We start from the raw sequence: 27,374 nt of genomic DNA on the forward strand, positions 1-27,374 counted from the left end.
GAGTGTGGGGTTGAATTTGAGCTGCTAACTTGAATTAAAAGCTCAGTGGCATGTCTACACTGCTATCTAAACCCAAGTTGTTTGTTTGTTTGTTTGTTTGAAGTGTAGACCTACATACCCACAGGCATGACAGCAGTAATCGTGCTCACTTATGCAAACTTAAGAAGTAAACCTCACTAGAGACAAACTAGTCTAATAATTAATACAATCCCCCTAATCTGTTTGTCTATGGAATATGAGAATGTTTCTCTTGTTTAGTGACTTGACAATCAACAGACCTGGAGTACTGCCTTCAGTGCGTGCTTGCTTGCTTGCTCTAGTCTGTATAGCTGAGAATGCTGCCAAGGGGGGTCACTTGATCCAGAACTTCTGTACATAAACCAGAACGCTCTTAGCTTTGCTACATCATTTTGGCTATGACTGTAAACTTAGATCTGCGGTGTCTCAACTCTGCACCAGAGTGCAGGAGTAGCTTATACTACTGTAAACTCAGAGAAGAGCTTCCATTCAATTACTTAGTGCAGGGGTCCCCGCCATGGCGCCCGCCAAGGCGTCTAAGTGCGCCCACGTACTGGCCAGTGGACGAGCATCTGCTGAAATGCCGCTGACAAGCAGCGTCATCCAGAGGCTGCCGATTTTTGGTGGCATTTCGGTGGCGAAGCCTATTGATGTTGCTTCTTGTCGGCGGCATTTCGGCAGATGCTCGTCCGCCGCCACGGTCCTCCGTGGCTCGTCGTCTGGTGCCCGCCAGACAAAAAAGGTTGGGGACCACTGACTTAGTGCATTGCTTGTTCATGATTAGTATCTTTAACACTAGGGATAGGTGCTGTCCTTTTAAAGGCTAGGCTCAGGCAAATTTGAATGGCACCTTGAGAATTTTCCCTGGTCCCTCTACAGGAATGAATGCTGAATACCTCAACATACATTCTATTCAGCCCTTAGACAACATACACACTAGTGCCACTCAGAGGAATGTTTAAAACATGTCATCATGTATCTTAATCACCTTTTAGCAGACAAAAGGGTTAGAGCAGCAAAAATCCCTTCAGAGAAAATCTCCAACAGGTGAAAAAAGAGCAAGAGGCATAACAACAGGTTTGGTGCGCAATAGGAACATCAAATGCATAATGAAAATAGGGAGAGAAGCAGAATGGAGCAAAACAGAATCAGCAAAACAGCATTGTGGGGGAAAACACAGGGAACGTGGCACTGCCTGGAGCAATAGGAATGAAGCTTTCTCATGTTTGAGCCATTTAGATTTTGTAACAGGATTTGATGAGGAAGAGATATGACAGTGCCTATAGAAGCTGAGCTCATATCACCTAAGAAGGTGAGGAACTGCAAAAAAGGAAGACTACTAAATTTCCTACTGCTCCTATTATGTTATATCTGTAGAGAATAAGGTCAGCCTCCATTTCTTTGCAGTTCCAATCCAGTTTCTGCTCAAGAAATACAATGAGGAGTCTGGTGGAACCTTAAAGACTAACAGCTTTACCCATGAAAGCTTATGCCCAAATAAATCTGTTAGTCTTTAAGGTGCCCCGGGACTCCTCGTTGTTTTTGTGGATACAGACTAACACAGCTACCCCTCTGATACTTGCTCAAGAAATTAAGATTTAATTCCATTAAGTTCTGAAGGAAGCATACTGTATACATATAAATATTCTGTTCCTTATCATGCTATTAACATAATTTACCGACTTTTAATTGGTGTGTATCAAATCTACCTTCTCTAATACCAATTCCTTTGCTTCACAGAGATGCGGACCTCCCTTGAGAATCTTCACAAGGTTTTGGTCTTTTTGCAGTCTCACTGGGTAAAATGCAACATTTTAAAGCATAGAAAAGAAAAGTTGTGGCAACAGAGTACACATGCACACAGCAATCTTTCAATTTTGTTTTCTATATTAAAATAGTTGCAGGTTAGCCAGATGAACAGTTTGCCCACTAGTTTCCCCCTTAAAAAAATAGGATGACTACATATTGCAGGGTATAGAAAGCTAATTTTGCAATCAAATAAGCATGGCTATAAATGATAGCTGCTAAACCCTGATCAGTGGAAGCAGACCCCTGTTCCTGTGCAGAGGCCAAACGATTTCCATGCATCTTTAAGGATCTGCACAACTGGGGCCAAGACTTGACCTCTTAACCCTGCAGCTACAATTAGCTGCAAATACAAAATTAGAAAGTTTTTGAACATTTGGACTCTAATCATAATTTGAACTGGGCAAATAATTTGAGGAATTTCATCTCCCTCTTTTAAATTGTTTGCAGATAATTTGCTTAGTTTTGTCTGAAATTACTCATTTTGGGTAATAGCATTTTTTTTTTTAAAACCAGTTTCATGAGTCTGAATGGTTTGAAGTTCAGATTGTTTTGACTGGATGCAGATCATGTGGCTCATTTCTGTGCATTGACTGGAAGTTCTTTGAATTAAGGTTTCAGTGCAAACACAAATTAAAATTTTCTTTCTATACTATTCATTTAAAATTAGCTAGTGTTTCAAACTTTTATTTGCTAAAATATTCACAGGAATGAAAACCAGTCGTGAACACAGATGAAACAAATGAATTTAAAACCTGTTATGGAAATCTGCAGAATTTTTGAAATCTTAACGTTTAATTAAATGCTTGCTCTTTCAGAATGACACTTCACTGAGACAGACCAACTCATACTCCAGGTATTTCCAGGTGCACTAAATACAGTTGGAGAGAATTTTGAATATGAACTCTGACAGCCCAATGGGAAATACTTTTGACTATTTTTAGTCTGTCTTCTCTGTGTCCTAACAACTAGCACATTATTATGTGAGTAAAGTTATGCATGTGCTTACAGGACTGAAGCCTAAATATGGATAAGATGTAACTTTTTGGCATTTAAATAAAATTGTATAATTTTACATTTTAAGCAGTATACTCATTTTCTTCGTCTATTAGAACAGTTTCATCACTGTATGGCATTTCAGCTGTTGAATGGTGTGTTATACATAAAACTCCAGACGAAATATTTCTTTTGTACAGGAACCAAAATAATGCTGCAGAAACTGTCAAAACTATGGTAAAAATTATGACCAAGGTGGTAGTCAAAGCAGTTTTATCTGAAACAAAAGAAGACAGTCTTGTAAATGACCATTCATACACAAGGCATCTATACTAAAGGGGATATAAACATTAAGTGCACAGTTATCAAGTTTATTTTATAATTAATTGCATTCAGTGGCAGCACATGGAAACCTTGGGATTATTTGGCAAACATCTTAAACCATTAGCTCTTCCTTTCCTGTAATCTAGTCTGTCTTCATAGTTGACTTTTTTTGTCATTTAATTGCTTAGAAAAATTCCAACTGTTGGGACTTCTTTTCAAATCCCAGTTTCTACTCTTCCTTTTCCAGAATTCTTTAACCAAATAAATATTTATTCTGAAGTTAAAAAGGGATGAACTACTCTAGGCCTCGCACTTTACACATCACTAAAATAATGAATTAACTTCATTTTGGCAGAAGTATTTTATAGCTGTGCCTTTTTCCAAGGGATTAATTTAATCCCAAGAGTGGAGCAAACATAATGGAAGAACAAGTTAGCATTCAGTTTGTGGTATTTTTCTGATCTCTCAGGGGGAAATTACTTGCGGAAATTGTACATTTACAGGTGTCAGGGAATTCAATTTAGAATGTACTGCTTAGTGCTCATTGTAGGAAAACCTGCTCCTCATATACAATGTGGGGTTAAAAAAAAATTAAACTAGCACCCACTGATCCTATGCCTTTCTTGACAAACAGAAAGAATCTGCAGTAGTCAAGGAATGAGAATAGAACTTACCCTTAAGTGTCACAAATACTGTGAAAATACAAGAAAATATGGAGCTGTTGCATGCCTAAAGGTGATCATTCTTTCTTTTCATTCCCCTTATTGCCTACTCAGGGTTTAAGTGGCTCCAAGAGCCTGCCATGGAAGGAGTATCCACACAAGCTCTGAATAGGCCAGCTGATAAGGGGAATTTAGACTCATGATTACACAGATCCATATTAAGCCCTCACCTCAGTGTAAATCAAGAGTAACTCCACCCAGGTCAATGGAAGCTACTCCAGATTTACAAAGGTGTAAGGAGAGGATATGGCAGTGATCATGTCCAGCGACAAAAGAACTACTGCCTAAACCCACCCATGTGAATTCCATTCCCCACAGAAATAGCTACACAAAGCCTGATTATTAGAACTTGCAGCTGAGGAAGTGGGGGTGACTTCCATCCTTTGGGCTCAGGAAAAACTAGTGCCTTTGATTATTGAAAATTTAAACTAGTTCAGAAAGTTGTTTGTATCTGATTACAGCCATGGTTTGGTTCAATTGAAATGAGCAGTGACCCAGACATTTTTGAGCAAAACTACTCATTCAATAGGAAGGTTCTATTGGTTTCAGAGGAAAATATTCTGAATCAATCCAGATGCTTCAGAAATACTCCATTCAAGCTTATGTTAACCATTTAGTTCAAAACCTCCACTGATAACAGAGGATTTCTGTTCTGTATAAAGTGATAAGCTATTCAGATTTAAAGGGAGAAAAAGTAGCTTATTTAAAAAATGTTAATTCCTATTAAGAACATTACATTTCTAGTTTTGATTAACTAATATGAACCTTATGCTATTTTGTTAAAATGGGACATTAACTGCCACCAGGTAAGAGTGGGTTAACATTTGGCAGACAAGAAAACTTACATAGACATGAGGCAATTTATCTTCTAAGGCAGTCACTTTCTCCATTTTCTTTAATTGTTTTACAGGCCTCCTAACTCAATATCGATCCAATTAGCAAATATTTCACTGAGATGACTATAAAGAAAACTGAAAATTTCTTTTAAACAAAATGAACTCAGTGTCCTGGGGATTATGTGATAAAAGTAATGCTGATTCCTGACTTGAAGAGGTTACTATGAGCTCAGATAGGGATGCCCTCTCTTGTATTGCACTACTGAAAATCTAACTCTGCTAAAATGGTAAAATAATTGAAGTTATGGAATTAGGGTGACCAGATGACAAAAACTAAATATTGGGACACATGGGGGGGCAGGACACCGCCGAAGCAAAAAAAAAAAAAAAAGCCGGAGCGCCACCGAGGCCAAATATCGGGACAAATGGGGTCCCGACAATACATCCATCGGGATGCGGGACAAACAGCTGAATATTGGGACATCTGGTCGCCCTATATGGAACTGGTCAAGCAAAGTAACAGATATTTATAAACCAGTTCTGAATATGTATCTTTATGACTAGTTAAGTTACATACTAGTTACTCTTACAAGTAGTAGGGCTAGCTCCAGCAAGGGACATTTGTTCCTGACCCCTTAATTTAAGGCTTGTGTAAGTCCACAGGATGCCATGTTGGGTTTTTAAAAATGCTTCCTGTTACAAAAATGGTTTCAGCTCACACCTATTTGTGCCACACATGGATGAAGGTATAATTTTGAAGTGTTTCTTTTTAAAATGTTAACCTATTGGGGCCTATTCATAGTGATGACACAACCATGTCAGCTGAAGTCATTTTTATGACAGAGTTTAAAAGCAGTTTCCAAACACAATCCATTTTGAAGTGCAGGTGGGGCCTGAAAAGCACCTTAGTTATCCGTGAACACGTACAGCCAACAACCCTAGAGATCTGCTTCCCTCATCCTCTGGTCTGAAGACCATCCTTATGTTTTAGGTTGAATAATTTTAGTACATTCTGAATTCTCAGATGATTTAGCAAATGGAGGAGGTAGGTAGAAACTAGGCAGAGGCCAGGATGAGAGTTGTGTCTAGGAAGGGAGATGGATAAGGCTCCACTTGTTACTTTGAACAAACTCTTTAGGGGTTAGTCATAACAGCTGCAGGTTTGATAAAGAAAAAGGGAATTCCTATCAGTGTAGGGTTACCATATTTCAGGTTCCCCAAAAAAGAGGACACTGTTGAAGGTGGGGGGAGGAGGAGCTGGAGGAGGTATTTGGGAGGATGCTGGAGGGGTATGTTTACTTGGAAGGGTACCTGGGGGAAGCTGGAGGGGATATCTGCAGCCTCACTCTCAAGGTAGGGGGCAGCGTCGCTCCCTCTCAGCGTGCTGATGCAGGCCCAGGATAGAGGCAGCTGTCAATCAGCACCTGCCTTGGGGCCTCTCCCCCTCCCCAGGGATGGGCGCTGGGGCCTAGCTGGGTGGGATCTGACAACTGTGGCTGCAGGGAAGAGACCAATCGGCGTGGAGACAGCTCTTTCTGAGCTGCAATGTCTGCCCGCAAAAATCCCAGACACTGCCTCTTATTTGAAAAAGAATTTTAAAAAAAGAGGTTGTATCCAGGAAAACCCAGACATATGGTAATCCAATATCGGTTTATTCCTTTATCTATTTTACATCTAAGAGATAAACATGACTAACCATCCAAAGCAAGCTAAAAAATGTCATAATCTGTGCAACCCTGACCTACCTCTCTACTAGCAGTGGGAATTTTACTAACCTCTTGCCTTTTGAAGTTCTAATATAGGTAATAAAGCTCTTTCCCTTCCTTGTGAAAGCTTAATCTAATATTATAGCAACAGAATATCAGCTGACATAATATGTATGCACGTCACCCAAAATAAGGTAATAGACAAATAAATCAAGATGTGTAGTTCTATAACCAGCAGAAATACAGTGTCTCCTTTTTTGGAGGTGGGAGTTGGGAAGCAAGTGAGCGGGGCAGTGAATAACATCCATAAAATGCTTGTAAACTTCAAGCAAAGGTATGCAAACACTCACCTGGTAAGTACTTCTTTTCATATGCAACTACAAGAAAAAAAAGATTTAAAATTAGGTGTTTAGCTTGTTTCATGTTTGTATGGAATAAACTACTATTTTCAAAGAAAGTTAATTTTCATCACAGTTTTTGATGTGTAAGCAATTGAGGGAAGAATGCATTCTCACAGGAAAAAGTTTACGTAACTGTATTAATAAAAAAAAGATGGTCCCACCACTCATGCAGATGTCCATGAAGTTAACAGAAAATGCAGAATAAGGTAACATAAGTGTGGATGAGGGGAGGTGTCATTTAAGTGTGAAACTAGGAGCCAGACTCTAATATCACTTCTACGACTGGCTCCTCTATGTCCTCAGTCAAGTCACTTTGGCTCCCGTCTACACTACGGGCCTTATTCTTACCCTGATGAATGAGAGAAGTGCCTTGCCTTCAACAGTTACTCCTAATTTGCACTAGTAAGAGAAGAGGACTAGGATCCTGCAAGTACAACTTTGTTTTTATAACCAGGTTGTGACATGCTCATCTGACTTGGTTGCAACAAACATAGCTGCCAAGTGTCAACACTGAACTCCCCCTCCCCCCCAACACACCGATGCATCTACATGGTTCCACATCCACATAACTTATGTTTCTAAAACTAACCGCAGCACAATGTATCATCATTGTAGTGGATTAGAGGCTATTGTAATTCCTGTTAATATATGGTTCTTCAATAAGGATTTTGAGACAGTAACACAGCAAACTCATGTTTTTAGATATATTGTGTTGTCTTCTAGAAAACTGAACTACTATACAAAAAAGGATCACCCACAAACAGACATCCTGACAGTAGTGGTAGGGCAAGGCTACAGAGAGATCTCTAACATAAGCATGAACACTCCTTCTCTGTGGCTTCCCTTAGACTGAAATTATATGCACAGTCATGTGATTAACTCCTCTAGAACTTTAGATAAATTCTCTCTGCAAGCTATTCAAGGGATCAATAATTCAGATAATTATCAGTAAATCAGAAAAACAATAGCTTTTATAGTCCACAAGACTTGTGGCTTGTCTCCACTTAAAATGCTACAGCTGTACTGATGTACTGACACTGTCTACACTGATGGGAGAGATTCTCCTGTTGGCATAGGTAATGCACCTCCCCAAGGGGTGGTAGCTAGGTCAATGGAAGAATTCTTCTGTCCACCTAGCACTGTCTATACAGGGATGTAGGTTGGCTTAACTACGCCTCTCTGGGGCATGGATTTTTCCACACCCCTAACCAATGTAACTAAACTGAACTAATTTTTTATTGTAAATCAGGCCTTGGCCAAAGCAGAGTACTGGAAAAAAACCCAGAACCAGCCCAAAGGAGAGAGAGGAATAGGGTTTCTTGAAGAACTGTTTAAATTATAGCACCATTAAAGTCTATCTTTAAGCATATTGTGAAATCTAGTCTATTAATTGTTAAAGACCAAACACATAGTGAAACAAAATTATTAAAAATATAGTTATGGGGGTGTGGCTAAGGCAGCAAACAAGATAGTGCCTTAATACAGCTCTCTGCAATAAATGGCAGTGGGGGAATAAATGAAAGTGATATAAAAAGATAAAAAGAACCCTGAACCCACAGATCCATGCCTTAAATTTGAGTAACTATCAGTGGAGCTTTCTTTGAAAAGCAGGAGGAGAAAAAAAAAAGGGTGAAGAGAGCTGGCAGATCCCAGTCCCACAGAGCAGCCTTGGTGGGAGAAAAATTGAGCAACTGAATCCAGTGCCATCAGCGTGCAGAACATACGAAAAATGACTCTGCAAGCCCAGAGATACTGAACTGGACCCTCATTACCCTGTAAAGAGACAGGGGTGAGTGCAGCAAAATTTAAAAAAAATCAAAATAACTTGTACTATTGTGGCTGGGAAAGGAAGTGTGGCAGAGGCCATTCTGAAAAGATCAGACAAATAGAAGTGTGGCAAGAGCCATCTTTAGAAAGAAGCAACTAGCAACAAGGAAAGACAATAAGATCTAGATGTCTGTGAAAGGAAAGTTCTTCCAATATAAAGATCTGTTCCTCCAAAACAAAGACATGGCTACTAAAGAGAGTAACTTCCTCTCCAGCAAATTATGAAGGCAAGTGGAGAAAGACCAGTCACTATCTGACCTGAAGGACCTGCTGTTAAAAACAAAAAAAGATGAATATGGAGATGAGGGAAGAGTTCCAGGCTTACAATAAAGAAATAAAAAATGAAGTTAATGATATGAATGGGAAAATATAAGATGTGGAAACAGGATTAATCAAGCACTTGGACAGCATTACTAATCTAAATGAAAGAATTCAAATAATTGAGGGGGGGAAAAGAAGAAAAGAAAAAACAGAATTAAAGATGGAGGACATGGAAAATACAGAACACAGGAACAAAGCAAGGATTAAGAGTATTCCAGAGGAGACTGAAGGAAGAAATCTACAGGTCACACTGGATGATATTTTCCATGACATATTAAAATCGGCAAATAAAGTATGATATATTGCAGGGGAATGAGATTCCTGATTTGTGGAAAGACACAACAATTGTAGCAATTCCTAAAGAAGGAAAAGATCTTACCAATTGTGCATCATAACACCTATTTATTTAATTAATGTGGATGCTAAAATTTATGCAAAGGTGTTAGCAAACAGATAATGGGTATGTCTGCAGCTGGCCCGGGTGAGCTGATTTGGGCTCATGGGGCTTTAGCCCTGAAGCCCAAGACCGCTATGTATACTTTTTTGGGGGGGGGGAGGAAGAGGGGGTTGGGAGTCCCAGAGCTTGGGCTCCACCCATGCCCGAACATCTACACAGCAATTTTATAGCCCCGCAGCCCAAGTCCTGAGAGCCCAAGACAGCCGACCCAGGCCAGCCATGGGTGTTTAATTGCTGTGCAGTCATACCCTGAGTGCCATCTTGCCCAAATATGTTCCGCTAGACCAGTCTGGATTTGTTGTTCAAAGGAATATCTGATAATATCAGAACTCTGAATTGAACTATAATGTTAATTATAGCAATTCTTCCCGTTTGCTACTTTCTTTGGATGTTGAGAAAGCCTTCGACTGTCTGGAACGGGAGCACCTCAGACAGATTTTGGAAATCAGTGTTATAGAGGCATGTCGGCACGATATACTCATCCTCGAGCATCTGCTTTGGTTAATGGTCATCAATCCCCTCCTTTTAATTTGTTAAGGGGTATGAGTCAGGACTGCCTGTTATCCCCGCTGTTGTTTTCTTTGGCAATGGAGCCATTTGCAATAAAGCAGGGGTCTCAAAGTCCCGGCCTGCGGGCCATCTGCGGCCTGAGAACTGCGGCCCACGGAGGAGAGACACATGCAGCCACGATGCCGGCAATGTCTGCTGTAGGCGCCGCCCCCCCCACAGCTCCCATTGGCTGGGGGAGACAGAGATACCATCACTAGTCACCGGGCAGAGTCAGCCATGGAGGCAGTATCATTAGTTGCTGGGCAGAGTCAGCCATGGAGGCAGCGTTTATATGTTTATATTAATTTTTTCCACAATGAATATAAACAAGTCAAAATACCAAACACAACTATCTGATGCACACCTTGCTGCAATCCTGAAGGTTTCAACTGCTCAGTCACCGAGGCCAAACATAAAAAAACTGACAGAACTGAAGCGTTGCCAGGTGTCTGGCAAACATTAAAAACTCTCTGGCAGGCGAAGAATTGTATAAAGTTGTATGACAGTTTTATTATTTCTAAGAAATTTGAAATAAAAAATACAATATAAACGTTTTCTTTTCTGAACACCATCTTCAGTGACATTATTGGCCTGCTGGGAGGATTTGAGGACTGGCACTGGCCCTAAGGTAAATTGAGTTTGAGAGCCCTGCAATAAAGGTAAGAAGTAGCCCCTGGGTAAAGGGCATCAAAACATCTTCTGGATTAGAACACAAAATAGCTCTGCACGTGGACAATGTCCTGTTATATTTGCAGGAGTCAGAAGCCTTGTTAAAAGTTATATAACAATTGACTTTGGAACTTAGGCTAGGTCTACACTACCCGCCTGAATCGGCAGGTAGAAATCGACCTCTCGGGGATTGATTTATCGTGTCCCGTTGGGACGCGACAATCGATCCCCGAATCGACGCTCTTACTCCACCAGCGAAGGTGGGAATAAGCGCCGTTGACAGGAAGCCGCAGAGGTCGATTTTGCCACCGTCCCTACAGCGGGTAAGTCGGCTGCGATACGTCGAATTCAGCTACGCTATTCGCGTAGCTGAATTTGCGTATCTTAAATCGACCCCCCCCGTAGTGAAGACCTGCCCTTAGGCAGGTATCAGGCTTCAAAATAAACTACAATAAATCTGAAATTTTATGAATTAATATTCCCAAAAGCTCAAAACAAACTGTGGTGAGCTACATAAATTTAAATGGGTAAAGGAATCTTTAAAATGTGTAGGTGTAAATATTGTGGAGAAACATAAAAAATCTCTTTAAGTGAAATTACCCTCCAGTCTGGAATAATATAATAAAACACTTGGAGGAATGGAACAAACAAAATTTCTTGTCTACTCAGGATAGCCTCGATAAAAATAAATGTCCTTCAAAACTTGTTATTTTTGTTTCAGTGCATCCCTGACATGACATTAGAAACATGGCAGGATATTTTATTAAAATGCACAAGGAAACATAAAAGACAAAGGGTGATTTCAAAAAGTTCTGGATGGACTAGCTTCCCTAATTTGGCATGTTATTGTTATACATTACAGTTAAAAGACGTGATCAACTAGATTAACAATAAACACCCAAACAGGGCATAAAACTCAAACAAGAATGGAGCCCAAATACAGCTATTCATAGTAGTTGCTGAGTCAGAAAGAAATTTAAATCACCAAAAATAAAAAGTCACCCATTCTTCCAGACCACAATAGCGGTTTTGGACAAATTTTCTAAATTCTTGTTGCCAAGGCTCTCTCTCTCAGCTATTTCCATTATCAATCAGGAATTTATCCCAAAGAAATACCAAAGTGTCTATTAATTGTGGATAAAAACGGAGATTATTGAATTCAGACATCTGTTCCTGAGTCCTGATTTAAAACCATATAAACGGTATGCAATATAGAAAATAATATAACAATCCCATATTTTCAGTATTTACAAGTCAAACATTGTATTGTTAAATCTGGATACAAGGCAGCTCTAGTTAGAGCTCCTCAACCACAGTTGAGGAGCTGACCCACGAGGAAGCTGGAACAAAAGGTTTAATTTCTAAGATATATACAATTTTGATGGAAAAAGATGTAGATAAGAAAACAACCCAGATGAAAAGACAGGAGAAGGATTTGGACAAAGAAATCAATCTGGATGTATACATGGGAAAGGGGATATACATCTTTAATTTGGGTAGCTCATAAAGAAAATTTGTATAAATGATTGTATAGATGGCATTTGACTCCAGGTAAGATCCATCTGTTAGAGAGATGCTATTAGAGGGGTTTTCTGTGGGAGGGGCTGTTTTGGGAAAGTGGAACATACTTGCACATGTAGTGGTTGTGTCTAGGAATGATATGATTTTGGGAGGAATTTAAAGAAATGCCAGCTTCCTGGAGATCCCCTGACATGCTTACTGAATGCTCCTGTAGAGGATCTGCATTTTAAACAAAGGACAAATTATTTATTTTCTATTGTTAGCAGCTAGACTCTGTATTGCACACTACTGGAAAAATATGACCCCTTCACATCAAGTATGTACAAAAGAGAAGTGCCAAAAAGAGGACAGGTATTTAGAAATTTGGTCATCTTTTCTAGCGTACTCAGAGGAGGAGGGCTCCCAAGCTAGCAAGCCAAAATGCCACGTTCTTTGAATATTAACCTGATCCTGAACAAGTAATGTACAGTGTAGTAACTTAACGTTTTATTGTAACTTTGTCATAATCAAAAATTTAAAGTGTGTGTGTGTGTGTGTGTGTATGTATGTACAAAGAAAAAAGGAGAGAGTCATGTGATGTAGACCCACATTGTACTTACAGGCTGTTTTACAAAGGGTCCCTGTCAGAGGAAGATCTTCACAACTGATTTTTTTCCATTCCCCAGACTTAGTGTACATAGAAGCACATGTGTTCAGGAGTTCCTCATTGCTCTCCTCTTCAATCCAATTGGTAAATTTCATTTCCGACTTGTCAAACCATTTAAAAGCATTATCTGTGATGGAAGGAATTATACATTATGTCATTCATGCAAAAACAGTTTTTCACACTTACAAATCAAACGAAATAATTGAATTTAAAAGAAAACTGAACATTTTGAAGTTATTTCTTGGTACTTTGTACAGGCTGCATCCTGGCAACATGCATCAAATCCAGTGCAGTGAGAGATGCTCTCAAGAGCTTCTTGGACAAGAGAAATTCTGCCAACATACACCAGGCTGACATTTGGGCCAGATCACCATGTTTCAGGACACTTGTTACTACTCCTTTCTCATAAAGAATATACTCATTGCTCTTGGACGATATCATATGTGGTTGCCAGTTTGGGTTCAAACATCTCTCTTTCCTAAAGACCATTCCTTTTGTGTTCATGATGCATATTCAGTCATGTTAGCCATGTGGCTGGGCTTCCATCCTTTTGCATGCCATAGTAAGATTATAATTTCTACACAAATTGCTTACACTGCTGCTTACATATTAGCTTTGAAGCTTTTCCTGTTTTCCCCTTTGTGAGCATGGGAAGGATTTTATGCCAAGACCAGGAGCTCTTTAATATACACTATTCTCCAGATCACAAGCTCAGTCTTTAGCCTGTCCTCAGCCTGCTGGTAACTTACAAAACTCCTAAAACCAGTAGAATGATCCTTTAGGACTAGGCACATCAGAATGATCATTAATCTAAATAACTAATAATGTCAAACTCTCCTTGATGTAGGAAATGGACTTGATAATCCACAGCATGGAACCTGTAGATTTTATCATGAACAGAAGTCACACACCTGTGTCCCAGCCCAGAGAGAGTTTTGAGGTTTGTAGTATCTTCATGGAAGCTTCCACCAAAGAAAATAAGCGCAGCAAAGGGGGAGATAAAAAGAATCCTGACAAAAATGAATATTTTCCCTGCAGGGACACAGTGAGAATCCTGGTATTAGGAAGTCCAGAGGAGGAAGGTTGGTCTCATGATTAAGGTGCCAAACTTTGGCTCTGGCATGTGGGTTACATTCCCTGCCAGACTTAATGCGTGACATTGGGGGCAAGTCACATTTTCTCCCTGTTATTCAATTTCCCATCTGTATAATGGGAATAATAAATCCAGCAACATTAGGAAAAACTTCCTAATGGTTGGGTGGTTAAGATCTGGAATAAATTGTCTAGGGAGGTTGTAGAATCTCTATCATTGGAGATTTTTAAGAGAAGGTTAGACAAATATCTGTTAGGGATGGTCTAGATAATGCTTAGTCCTGCCGTGAGTGCAGGGGACTGCACTAGATGAGCACTTGAGGTCCCCTCCAGTCCTACAATTCTATGATTCAAGATCTCTAGCAAAATCATGTTCCCCTCTCTGGACTAAATTCGGTTCTCAGATCTGTAAAGTCAAAATAATCCATTAATTTCAATGTTGTTACTCCAGATTTACATAGTGTATCTGAAGTTAGTACGTATATACAAAAGGACAAATTTTATTTACAGTTTTTTTAGCTATTGATATGAATGGAGAAAAGCAAGCAAGAGTGTTTCTATAACTACGCAAACACCACATAAAGATGCTTGTAACCATCATCTGTGAAAATGAATATTGGGCTTGTCAAAATTGTCAGATTGAGAGATCTGGAGATAATCCTATAGTTATCTTCTACACAGGTATAGCACAGATAGCAGCAATACAAGCTTCCATGTAGTCCTCTACTGACATGTCTCAACCTTGATTTGGAGGAACTATCTAGGGCTGAGAGATTAGTTACGTGTCTGTTCTCATTCAATCCCAGATATTGCCAACAACAGTTCTGATTAGCATGGCAATTGTTTTTTTTTGGATGTGGACACCTTTTCAATAAGAACTGAACTGAGACTGTCGTATAATTTAATAATTCCACCACAAAGACCTGCATTTTCTGCAGTTAATAGAGACAAAGTATTAAGATATCAACAAGGTAGTTCTCACTTACCATCTGTGTCAAAGAACATGCCCAATGAAATATAATCAGGGCCTTGCCAGTGATTTTTGAATGTTTCTTGTATAAAGGTATTCTCCTCTTTATTTTTTATACTAATAATGTCTGCTCCAGAAGCTGTATTTGAAAAAAAAAATCCCCCTATAAATCTAAGTTTGAAAGCACATTTCATGCAACAGAAGTGAAACAACTATAAATACTATATTAAAAGCATCTTAACATACTGACCAACCCAGTAACCAATCAATTGTGTACATACATTAACCACATCTCAGCAGTGCAATGACAGACTGACACGATATACAATGCATTCACATAGTGTCATATAAATGCCATTTAAGATGTTAGCAAACACACAGGTACATTTAAATGTGTAATCTGAAAAAAAATCTAAACAATTTAGATAATTTAATTAGATCAAAGAGTTGATTTATAGTCTCTTTTTCCCTTGATGTGTCTCAGATTTTGTACTCAATTTGAATACCGACTACCAGTGGATCATTCAAAAGAAACAAAAAATTTAAGCTCTTTTGTTACTTACAATATCATCATATCATTTACATGCTGTTTGCAATACAAATCTCTTTAAAATAATAGTGAGCTATGGGAAAGATCTTCACATACACATAAATAAGCCCAAACCTTTTGGTTTAATACATAAACACTACTCTGAAATAGCTAAAAGTTGGAACTGCATTCTGCTTCAGAAATTCCTTGTCAGTGCTCAGCTGATTTTTCCATTGTAAAATAAGACTTAATATAAAATAAAATGCAGAATAGTAAATTGAATGTTAAAAAAAAATGTTGAATAGCTGATCATATTTAAGGCTACCAGAATGTCACTGAGGTCCTGGATTCTGTGATTTTCCATGACCTCCGTGACATTGGGGCCCCGCAGAAGCCCAGCTGCCACGGCAGCGGGGGACCTCCCAGAGCTCTCAGCTGCAGCATTGGGGGGCCCCCTCAGCTCCTAGCCCCATGGTCAGGGGTGCCTTCCAGGCATGGGGCAGGAGTGGGGGGGCTACAGCTCCCAGCTGCTGCATTCAGTGGGGAAGGGTGATGGACCTTCCTCCCTCCCCATTTTGTCAGGGATGTTTTTAGTAAAAGTCAGGAACAAGTCATGGCTTCTGTGAATTTTTGGTTGTTGCCTGTGACCTGTCCATGAGTTTTACTAAAAATATCCATGACAAAATTGTAACCTTAATCATGTTCCATTTGAAGCCACTGGGAATTTTCCCATTCCCATTAGCAAGTATATGACTGAACCAAAAATGGCAAGAAAACCAAAGTAATCTTCCATTTAAAACAAACAAACAATAAACGATGTCCCTACGGAATAAGTGATATAATATGCAAGCAATTATGGACAGTCTCTTTAACCATATATTCCAGGTTACAATGGTGGAGATGTCAGTTCAGTTTATATTTTTTTACTTTCACTACCACTGAAAGAAAATGATGGTATTCTAGAGGAAGGAACTATTATTGGTCTGTGGCTTTAAGTCCTCGCCCTGTGGCAAGGAGAGGATGGGGACATGCACTGTTCTGGCAACAATACATGAGGCAGGCACAATGCTTCTGGGAATGCTGCAGAGGAAAGCCCACTACAACATGTTACAGAGTGCAGCATGAGCTCGGCTTAGCTGGCAGGGTAATGGTTTCTCTTTCCCTCCCCAGAGAGGAATCGAACAACACCTGTGTCTTCATTAGACTCTGCTGGTCTTCCGGTCCCAAGAGCAGTACCATGAATTTGCCTAGCTGTGAATGGGGGCTGGGATGGGGCGGGGCAGGGGATTAAGGACGACTCCTTGCACCTCCTCTGCCATGCATCCCAGCATGGCTAAAAGAAGGATCTAGACTGAAATTTTAAATCTACGCCTATGATTTTTTACTGTAAGGGAAAAGCAGTAATGAAAAATGAGAGAATGATAGTCACTTCCAGACTTTACAGAGAATACTGAGGCAAGGACTCGGGTCCAGGGTGAGATACCATATATGCTTAACACAGCAAAAATTGTGGTAATCTCTTGTCTAACAAGGATATGGAAGTGTTTCCAGAGTATCTGACTGCCACTGCAGTCTCCATTCTCAGATAAACACCAGTACAACTTGAAGAACATTTGGAAGCTCATCCATTGAGGTGAAGTATTAAAAAAGTAGTTGCTCTACTACCATACTTTGACTATTGAGAAAGTCCTGGGTGACAGTAAAAACTCTGCTGAAATCAGCTGAAATCACCAAAAACACAGGATTGGCTGTATTGGATCAGACCAGACCAGTAACTAGTACTTGGTGCTTCAAAGAAAGAGAAAAAAATGCATTTAGCCAAATGTGCAACGTTCTGCCATACAAGGGGGAAATTTCTTTCCTGATCCCCTGGGGTTCTCCAAAATGATGTTTAATTACCTTTATTATTTTAGCTTGTTTAATAACAATAATGTCCTAAAATAATACAGTTATTCATTAAATGCAACCACAGTACATATCTCTTAATAATGCATCAGAAATAAAAGAGATGGATTACAGTACCATTGCCTTTACAGCGATTTCTGGCATCATCAATACTGTCCAATTCATCGAATGTGCCTTGAAGAAAAATATAGCAGCTACTTCTAAATGGAATCCAAGCAGAGGAAGGGCATTCTACACAGAGAAGAACAAACATCATTATTCTAAACACTAAATAGTAGTATGGTTGTTGTTATGAAGAAATTGTTTCAAATGGCGATTTAGATGAAAAGAAAAATAATACAGTTTATCTTTCTGGATTGTATGCATCTCTGATGGAGCATGAAAACAATTAAATATTAATAAATATCTGGAGTAAAAATAAATACAATATTCTTAAGAATCTAATTTAGCAGGTCAGATGAAGAACAAATACAGGACATGAGGATGTGTGATATAGCAGAGAAATCAGAGACACAAAAGACTCATTAGATCACCTACTCATTCTCTAGCTAGTATTCTGCTTTTTAGAGTTTATTCTCCAGTAATTTGGCCAATATAATTTTTAAGGTCTCCAGTAGAAGAAAGGTCTTCCACCATTCCCTTGGGATAGTCTCGACACATCTCATAGATATCACTGCTAAGGGCTGTCTTTTTGTTCTGTTTGCACAACACCAGCACAACGGGGTCCTGGTCCATAATTAGGGCTCCCAGGTGTTACAGTAATACAAATAAAACACTAACAGTTAGGAGATTTCCCTTATATTCAGTGTAATTTGTCCTTTGCTTTTTTCTAGGTATTTATAAAGAGCCCATCACCATGATATTTATTTATCCCATTACTCTGAACTAGATAACCGTGGACCACTCTAAACAATTAATCTTGCTCACTCATGTTTACACCCTTTGAATACTGGGTGGTAGCATAATATTTGCCTTTTTACTCATCTGAACAAGTTGTATGTATTAATTTACTCTTTCATCACAAGTCAATTCCTTCATCTTTTTAGCTATTTTTATTGCTTTTTCCAGAATTTCCTCTACCTTATCGTCTTCTTTCAGGTACTGAGGTACCTAAAACTCAGAGTAATCTGGGAGTGATTTCATCAGTACCAAACAGAGAACAACTGTCACCTCCCAGCTCAGTGATCCCTCTGTCTATGCAGCACAAAGTTGTAGTGACTCTGTTTTTTGTCAACGCTTTTGTTTTTGGACTATATGCTCTTTTACTACCCACTCTTGCCCTCTACCTCTCTTATAGCATTTCAGCTGACCAGTTATTTTCCATAAGAGTGCAGGAAAAGAGAAATAAATTCAGTAAGAAAATATGTAGTTGGGGACACACTATATAACTGCTACTTGAAGGCTCAATGAGCAGGAAGGAGAAAAGAAAAGACAGACTTGTCAACTAACCAAAACAATATATTTTCATTCTGAAAGTAGTTTCTTCCTCTGGTCTGTGCCTCCTCTCACTAGTGTTCCCAAACCCATCTAACTTAATCATGTCCCTTTAGTAGTTACAAAAAGATGTGTGACTCTAAAGAATCAAAGCCAGCATTCCTGTTTATTACCTTCTATGAACCTATTTTGGTCTGTCTACCTAGCAACACAGACCACCAGGAACATATTACCCAAGCACTCTGCTCTCTGCATTGAACAGGAAATTCAATTCAAGGATTCATCCTCATATTCAAAGTCCTCTATTGGATTGGCCTTAGCTACCAGAGAGATCACTTATCCCTCCATGATAATGACCTCCTATGACAGGAACATTCCAATGAAACTGTTGACCAAAATGGTGAGGCTTGTGAAAGCAGAAGGTAGAGTTTCACAGGAGCTGGACCTAGAACATGGAGCTTATTCCCGCATGTGGCCAATTGGCTGAAAATACAGTAAAGAACAAAATTATCAGACACCTAGATCAACAGAATATGTTGGGGAAGAGTCAGCATAACTTTTGTAAAGAGAAGTGATCCCTCACCAATCTATTAGAATTCTTTAAGGGATTTCACAAGCATGTGGACAAGGGTGATCCAGAGGATATAGTGTACTTGGACTTTCAGAAAGTCTTTGACAAGGTCCCTCACCAAAGGCTCTTAAGCAAACTAAGCAGTTATGGGGTAGGAGACAAGGTCCTTGCTTGATCTGTAACTGGTTAAAAGATAGGAAACAAAGTAAATGGTCAGTTTTCACAATTGATAAATTGGTAAATAGCAGGGTCCCCAAAGGATTTGTATTGGGATCTGTGCTGTTCAACATACTCATAAATTATCTGGGCAGGGGAGTGAACAGTGAGGTGGTAAAGTTTGCAGACAATACAAAATTACTCAAGATATTTAAGTCCAAAGCTGACTGAGAAGAGTTACAAAGGGATCTCAAAAAACTAGGGGACGTTTTGGTAGATTAAATTCAATACTGATAAGTGCAAAATAATGCACATTGGAAAAAAATCATTGCAACATCTGCTCAATATGCAGTGGCAGTCAAAAAAGCCAACAGTGTTAGGAATCATTAAGAAAGGAATAGATAATAAAACAGGAAATATAGTGGAACTATATATCCATGATATGCCCACACTTAGAATGCTGTGTGCAGTTCTGGTCACCCTATCTCAAGAAAGATTAGAATTTGAAAAAGTACAAAGAAAGGCAACAAAAACTATTAGGTGTATGGAGCTGCTCCATACAAGGAAAGATTAAAGAGACTTGGACTTTTCATCTTAGAAAAGAGACGACTAAGGGGGCATATTATTGAGGTCCATAAAATCATTAATGGTATGGAGAAAGTGAATAGGAAAGTGCTATTTACCTGCTTCATATAACACAAGAACAAGGGGTCACCCAATGAAATTAATAAGCAACTGGTTTAAAACAAACATAAGGAAATACTTCACATAATGCAAAGTCAGCCTGTGGATATTGCCATGGGATATTGTAAAGGGCAAAAGTGTAACTGGGGTTGAAAAGGAATTAGTTAAGTTCCTGAAAGATAGGTCCATGAACGCCTATTAGCCAAGATGGTCAGGACGCAACCCCATGCTCTGGGTATCCCTAATCCTCAAACGGCGAGAAGGTGGGAGTGGATGACAGGAGATGGATCACTTGAAATTGACCTGTTCTGTTCATTCCCTGTGAAGCATCTGGCACTGGCCACTGTCAGAGACAGACTACTGGGCTAGACAGACCTTTGGTCTAACCCAGTATGGCCATTCTTCTATTCTTATGTCATATGAATGACCACAGATCTCACCACTTTTCAAATGAAGAACCTGATCTAAAATGCCACTGAAGTCCATGGGAGTCTTTCTATTTGCACTCAGTCTCATAGACTTTAAGGTCAGAAAGGACCATCATGATCATCTAGTCTGACCTCCTGCACACTGCAGGACACAGAACTTCACCCACCCACTCCTGTAATAGATCCCTAACCTCTCTGGCTGAGTTACTGAAGTACTCAAAACGTGATTTAAAGACTTGTTACAGAGAATCCATCATTTATAATAGTTTAAATCTGCAAGTGACCCATGTTCCATGCTGCACAGGAAGGTGAAATATAAAAATATATCCTCGAAATATAAAAGGGGGCTATTGTCTTGGCACACAGCATCATCCAGTCCTACAAATGCAGATCCAAGAGAGTTCATTCCATTTAATAAAAATCACTAGTGATGACATGTCATGGGTAGTGTAACGAAACTCACTCTGTAATATGGTGACACCCTGTTAAAGAGAGAGATCAGATTATTATATTCCTGTATAATCTCTAAACAAAAGCTCACTGTTGTAATGATTATTATTTTGTCTCTGATATTTACATGGCAAGGATATGTAAGCTTGTTAAAACTTCCTAAATAAATTGTTAAAAAAATACAAATGTAGATCTCTTACTTTGTATTTGGTCATTACATTTCATTTATCCTGAGGTTCCAGGCTACTCTAATAAAACACAAAAGCTACAAGACACTGATAGCACATACCATTTAAATGACCAAAAACTAATATATTCATACATTTGAAGGAATTAACTCCACACCTGAAACATGCTGTGTAAGCAAGATCAGATACTGCACTTTTACCTGATAAATGCAAAATATTTAAATTATATTGGAAACACCTAATTTTTTGCAATAGTAATTATAGACTGATGACAGAAAACCCCTAGTAGAAACAGTACTTTTCTAAATAGCTTCCAATTAAAACCATCAAAATCCAGTGGCTTTTAAGCAGCGTAGAGAATGTAAGAGAGCATCAAAAGAATGTAGTCAAGATTTTCTGGAGTGACAAGTGATTTTGAGAACCTCCATTTTTGGGTGCCTAATTTAAGACATGTTTAAGGGGCCCAATTTTAAATAGGCTCTGGAACCGGCCCTAAATGCAAAATTGATCTCTCTTCAATGTAGTTTATCTTCAGTAAGTTACACTGCCCACACCTACTACCTCTCACACAAACAAAAATATAAACTAAAAGCAAGTTATTTCTCCTGTAGGCTGGAAAGGGATATTACACATTATTTATATTTTTTAAATACTTGGGAGGTGCTCATATACTAATTATGAGGGCCTTATAAACATATTAAACTAAGTAGTCTTCATCCTCAGAAGGACTGAATAATGCCACAAAACAAATGGATTTCTCTATGGCCTGAGCCAACAAAGGAAGAAATTATTTGAACTTTGACCTGAGTGTTCAGCTAGGGCCATGATACATGATAGGAGTGACTCCCATCAAGGGGTGAGGACAAACCTTTTTAGAAGTGGTTATTTTAGATTTGATGTTTCCTTCTAGACCTTCCAGTGCTCTTGCAACACCACTCTATACTACAGGTGGCTGGTGAAAATATTTTTTGGGAGTGTGTGGGTGTGTGGGGGGGGGGGGGGGGGTCAAACTACTCTGCATCACCCCACAATGGCAGCTCCTGTCCCTTGGGGCTCAGACTGGCTCCCCATTCTAGCCCGTTGGCTCTTGCTGGGCTGCTACATGCAGATACGGAGAAGTCCGCTCCAGTGTCACTTGATGCACCTATATGCAGGTGGGGCCCTCCCACCGCAACACCCTCCCCCCACCCATTCCCTTCCTGGTCCTACCAGGTACGGGGCCTCAGGATTTCTCTCTTCCCCAGGACTCCCCCCACCACCTCCTCAAGATTCTTCTTTCCCCCAGGTCTCCTCTCCCCACCATCCCCACAAGATCCCTCCCTCCCTCAGGGCTCTCACCCTGTCCCAGCGAACCTCATCCCAACTCCCAGTGCGGGGATTCTACTCTCCAATCTCTGCAAGCCACATCGTCTCCTCTCAGGAATCCCCCAGGATCTCCACTCAGACAGGTCTCCCCAGACACCATAACTCCTCCTCCCCCATACTCTGCACCAGATGTGGCTCCTGAGCCTCCGTGCCTGTTGGAGCCTCCAACAACTGTCACTTCACAAACTTCAACCTTTCCAGGAAGTGCCACTCAGGAACCAGAAGCCAGCATCCCCTGCTGGGACCGAAATCTAGCTCCATCTGCCAGGAATCCAGTGTGCAAGCAGGGCCCTCACCCCACAATGTCCTGCCCACTTTCTGGCCTTGGTACCACTAGATGCGGGGCTTCACTTGCTGAGCTGGGCATGCATGCAGGCAGTGGGGTGGCTCACAAAATGACCAGGCAGATATAAATTTTGGGGCTGAACCTTCTCTAGCTCTAGCTACCCGCCACTTTGCTGTACACCTCCCACTTACAAACTGCCTCTAACCACTTCTATGTCATCAACTTCATTTGCTTCAAATGAACCAAGGAATAGCTGGGTCACATTCCACCTGGGTTGAACAGGCACATACAACACTTTATGGGGGAGGGAGGGAGGATCTTTGTTTCATTCTTTTCATTCACTGTTACCTTTTTAAACCTTTCATCTAACTTTGAATTAAGCAAAAGGTTTCTAAAAATGCTATAGTTAAAAAAAAAAACAGCATTACTTCATTGTTTGTTTAGCAGTAGCCTCATAACTCAGCACATTTGCAACTTGAAGTCATTTTAGATATATTTCCTTCTGCATTTTTTAAATAGAAGGTTTAAGCATTTTTCATTTATCCACTCTTTAATTTAATGGCCTCTCAATATATACCTGAGCAGAGAGCGAGTGAGCACGCCACACACACACAGTGTGAGAGTTTTGAAAACGCCTAAACATCTTAGGAGCTCAGGTCTAATTGATTTTCACTCATGTACTTTTGAAAAATCACACCCATCACAAGTTAGCTTTTAACTATAACTGCAGAAAAGGTTCTTGACTGCCAATGCAGGGAAACATGGGGCTTAGACTAGCAGCATTAAGCACATCACTTTGGTTGCATAATGCAAAATTAAATTGGCACACTTGCTGAGCCACAGGAGAGCAAGTGGGGAACCCTTAGCCAACTGAATGAAAAAAGTTAAAAAGCCACTCAAAAGTCAAAGATGTATTGCAGGGGAAGTGCTGGTGAAAGACTCAGTAATTGGGTATGTCTGCACTGCAATCAGAGGTATGATTGATGCACATGTAGACATTTGATCTAGTTGGCACAAGTACCAATAGCAATGAAGCTGCTTCAGTGAAAGCTATATAAGCCTGCCCAAGACTGGGCTATTTACTTGTGTGGCTAGCCTGTGCTGCCGCAACTTCACTGCTATTGGTATTCCCATTAGCTAGATTAAAGCTAGTTTGAGTACATCTGCCTGTGCTGCAATCACACTTCCAAATGCAGAATAGACATACCCAGAGACCCCTTGGAATGGGGAGGTTCTCAGAAGGAAAGGGATAGCAAGGGACAGAAACAGGAAGACATGGTCAACCTGTTTTCTCTAATCTCTTACAAACATTTCTCATTGTAAAAATAATTTAAGTATTGACAACTCACTGTTGTCTTCTGTTTGAGATTGTTTGTCCTGCACTATCATTTTTGTGTGTGCATACTATTAAATTATGCTGTATTACCATTATGGGACCATAAGACTGTTGTCCCTCACAGGATCCTCACAAAATTAGATGTGTACATCAAGAAGCTCTCTCAGTAAGCAAAGCTTTAAAATTAAATATATAACAGAGCAAAAGAGGACGGAGGCAAAATGAAAAGCAGAATATGATGAAGTTTGGCCTCAGAATCTCAGATACATGTGTGCAACACCCACTGACTTCAATAGGAGCTGTGTGTATCTATCTGAAAGTAGAATTTGCCTCAAAACAGGGAAAAGGAACAGGATCAGAGCATCAGGAGGCATCATACGAGAATAGGGACAACACAGTTAATAGTCACAAAAGTTTTACAGAGCAGCATAATAAAATGGTTTTAGAAGTTTTGATAAATTTAAATATTCACACTCTAAAGTACTACAAATGATTTCCAAGTGGGCTACCAGCTGTGCCACATAGACAGATTTTGCAGGACTAAATACTGGTTTACACTGAAGTTTTTAGTGCCAGTGTGTATGCTAGGGTTACCATATGTCCGGGTTTCCCCGGACATGTCCGGCTTTTGGGTCTTTAAATAGCCGTCCGGGGGGGAATTTGTAAAAAGCTAAAAATGTCCGGGATTTCCCCCGGACGGCTATTTAAAGACCCAAAAGCGCTGACAGGGCAGCCGCGCTGGGGGAACCGTGGCAAGCCGGTGCCGCCGGCGCCGCTCACCTTCCCTCCCTGGGCCCTGGGGCAGCGCGCAGTGAGCTCCCGGTGCGGCGGCGCCAGCCCATGGGGCCCCCCGCCTGGCCAGCAGGAGCCTGCAGAGCGCAGCCCTCCCCCTGCCCCGGCACACAGAGAGGCAGCGAGGAGGTCTCACTCCCCTGCGTGCTGCAGCGGGGCGGGGCCTGTAGACTCCGGCAGCAGGCAGCAGCCGCCAGGCAGAGAGCCCCCCCCACCCCTGCCCCCCTCCCCTCGACCCTAGGAAGGGGCCAGAGGGACTGGGAGGGACCTGCCTGCTGGATGCTTCCTGGGAGCCGCTCCAGGTAAGCACTGCTGGGCTCACCTGGCCCCCTGGCAGGTCCCTCTGGGGGGGGCTCCCCTCAGACCCACTGCCCTCAGGCCTCACCCTGACCCTGTTCCCTCAGCCTCCCCCGCAGTCCCCCCTGTACCCCCACCCTCAATCCACTGCCCTCAGCCCCCCTGACCCTGTTCCCTCTGCCTCCCCCACAGTCCCTCCCCTCCCCCCATCATCTCACCCGACCCACTGCCCCCAGCCCCCACCCTGACCCTGTTCCCTCAGCCTCCCCCGCAGTCCCCCCTGTACCGCCACCCTCAACCAACTGCCCTCAGCCCCCCTGACCCTGTTCCCTCTGCCTCCCCCACAGTCCCTCCCCCCGATCATTTCACCCGACCCACTGCCCTCAGCCCCCACCCTGACCCTGTTCCCCCTGTACCTCCCACCCCGCACCCACTGCCCTCAGTCCCTGCCCCCATTCCAACAGCCTCCCCCACAGTCCCCCTGCTCCCCGCAACCCACTGCTCTCAGCCTTGCCCTACCCCAAATCTCTTCTTCAGCCTCCCCCGTCATCCCACCCCCATCGCTCCCCCTGCTGTCCCACCCCCTCAACTTCCCCCCATTCCAGTCCTGCTCCCCTCTGTCTCATCCCCTCCAGACCCTGTCCCTCTCCCCAACCCTCCCCAGCCCAGCCCCATTGTCTCCCCCGCCCCACCCCACTCTACACAGCTCTCTCTACCCTGTCCCATTCATGCTCCCCTCAGCCCCTACCCTACTCCCCCCATCCCAGTCCTGTCCCATCCCCCTCAGGCCCCCCAGTCCCAGTCCTGTCCCTCTCAGTTCCTCCACCCTGCTTCCCCTGGTCCATCCCCACACACCCATCGACTCCCTCGACCTCCCTCCCCCCAATCCCACTGCCTGGACCCACCCCCGTCCCACTCAGGACATGCATGAAAAAGAAGCAATGGGCTTAAATTGTAGCAAGGGAGATTTAGGTTAGACATTAGGAAAAACTTCCTAACTGTAAAGATAGTTAAGCACTGGACAAATTACCTAGAGAGGTTATGGAATAGCAGTCACTGGAGTTTTTAAAGAGGTTAGACAAACACCTGTCAAGGATGGTCTAGTTGTTGTTACTCAGTCCTGCCTCAGTGCAGGGGTTTGACTAGATGACCTGTTGATGTCCCTTCCAGTCCTACATTTCTGTGATTCACACTGAATTGCCTTGTGCCACTGTCTAGTAGTAGTGGCACACAGTTCTCTGACATGCAGGTTTATAAAATTGTAGTTAATATACAGTTTAGAGCATAGCAATTTTAAAGCTCTGCATGTTCAGACCAACTGAGCTGAAAATTGTGATCTTGTATTCAAAACTATTAAGATGTGGGCTGAAATAAAATCAGCATGAATTGCTCAACAATATCAATGGAATCAGCATTGCGCTGCTATATATTGTAAAACATTACAGTGAAATCTTGCAAGTATTACATAGCACACCACCTTGCCCAAGTGGTAACTAAGCACAACATCTTCCTGTTTCAACATTCTTAACTTGTATCCCTCCTGGAAGTTGTTTTTTTCCCCAAACACTGAATGCTGCTAAGTTATGAGTTTTAACAGGTTTTTTTTCTTTTAAACCACAGCACTGAATGTTATTCTAAAATTGTTTTCCAAATATTCTTAAACTCCCAGTTTATCCCCTGCTGATGTTCATTGTGAAAAGTATTGAAGGTCTAATAATAATATTTGGCACTTCTGTAATTCACTGTCCAACATGTGTTTTGTGCCCTCCTCTGGTGGATTTTTAGAGGATAACTGTATAGCTACAGGGAGTTATATCTTGAACTCAAGTAGTAGAAGCTCATGCTTTTAAGTCTGGATGGCTCAGGTTCAATCTTTGGTGACTAGCTATGATGGAGGTTGCTACACTTATAATCCCTTTAATCAGAAGTTCTGAATATGCTTTGTTGTGGGCAGAACTAGCCTATAGTTAAGCAACCGAAAATTTAGAATGGGAAGTGTTGAAATGTTGGGAAGCCTTATAATTTTGCCAATCTGGAACGAACATCCCATGTGAGGGATGGGGGCGGGGAGAGAGGAGAGTGAGACAGGACC

At 41.2% G+C, this 27,374-nt stretch overlaps 1 protein-coding gene across 1 annotated transcript in view; it reads right to left on the reverse strand.

Annotated features, from left to right (window-relative positions):
- Nucleotides 1–1,527: 1,527 nt before the first annotated feature.
- Nucleotides 1,528–27,374, reverse strand: part of CD302 (CD302 molecule) — a 35,101-nt gene continuing 9,254 nt past the window's right edge. Inside the window, exons 2-6 of the mRNA XM_024219362.2 lie at nucleotides 17,413–17,526; nucleotides 14,878–15,000; nucleotides 12,753–12,926; nucleotides 6,759–6,785; nucleotides 1,528–3,097 (exon numbers count right to left, since the gene is read on the reverse strand). Of these exons, the coding sequence (XP_024075130.1) occupies nucleotides 2,904–3,097; nucleotides 6,759–6,785; nucleotides 12,753–12,926; nucleotides 14,878–15,000; nucleotides 17,413–17,526 (632 nt within the window). The 3' untranslated portion in view covers nucleotides 1,528–2,903. The remainder of the gene's footprint in view (nucleotides 3,098–6,758; nucleotides 6,786–12,752; nucleotides 12,927–14,877; nucleotides 15,001–17,412; nucleotides 17,527–27,374) is intronic.

Source organism: Terrapene carolina, unplaced genomic scaffold, assembly GCF_002925995.2.
Source record: "Terrapene carolina triunguis isolate 2854851 unplaced genomic scaffold, T_m_triunguis-2.0 Scaffold62, whole genome shotgun sequence".
Lineage (NCBI taxonomy): Eukaryota > Metazoa > Chordata > Testudines > Emydidae > Terrapene > Terrapene triunguis.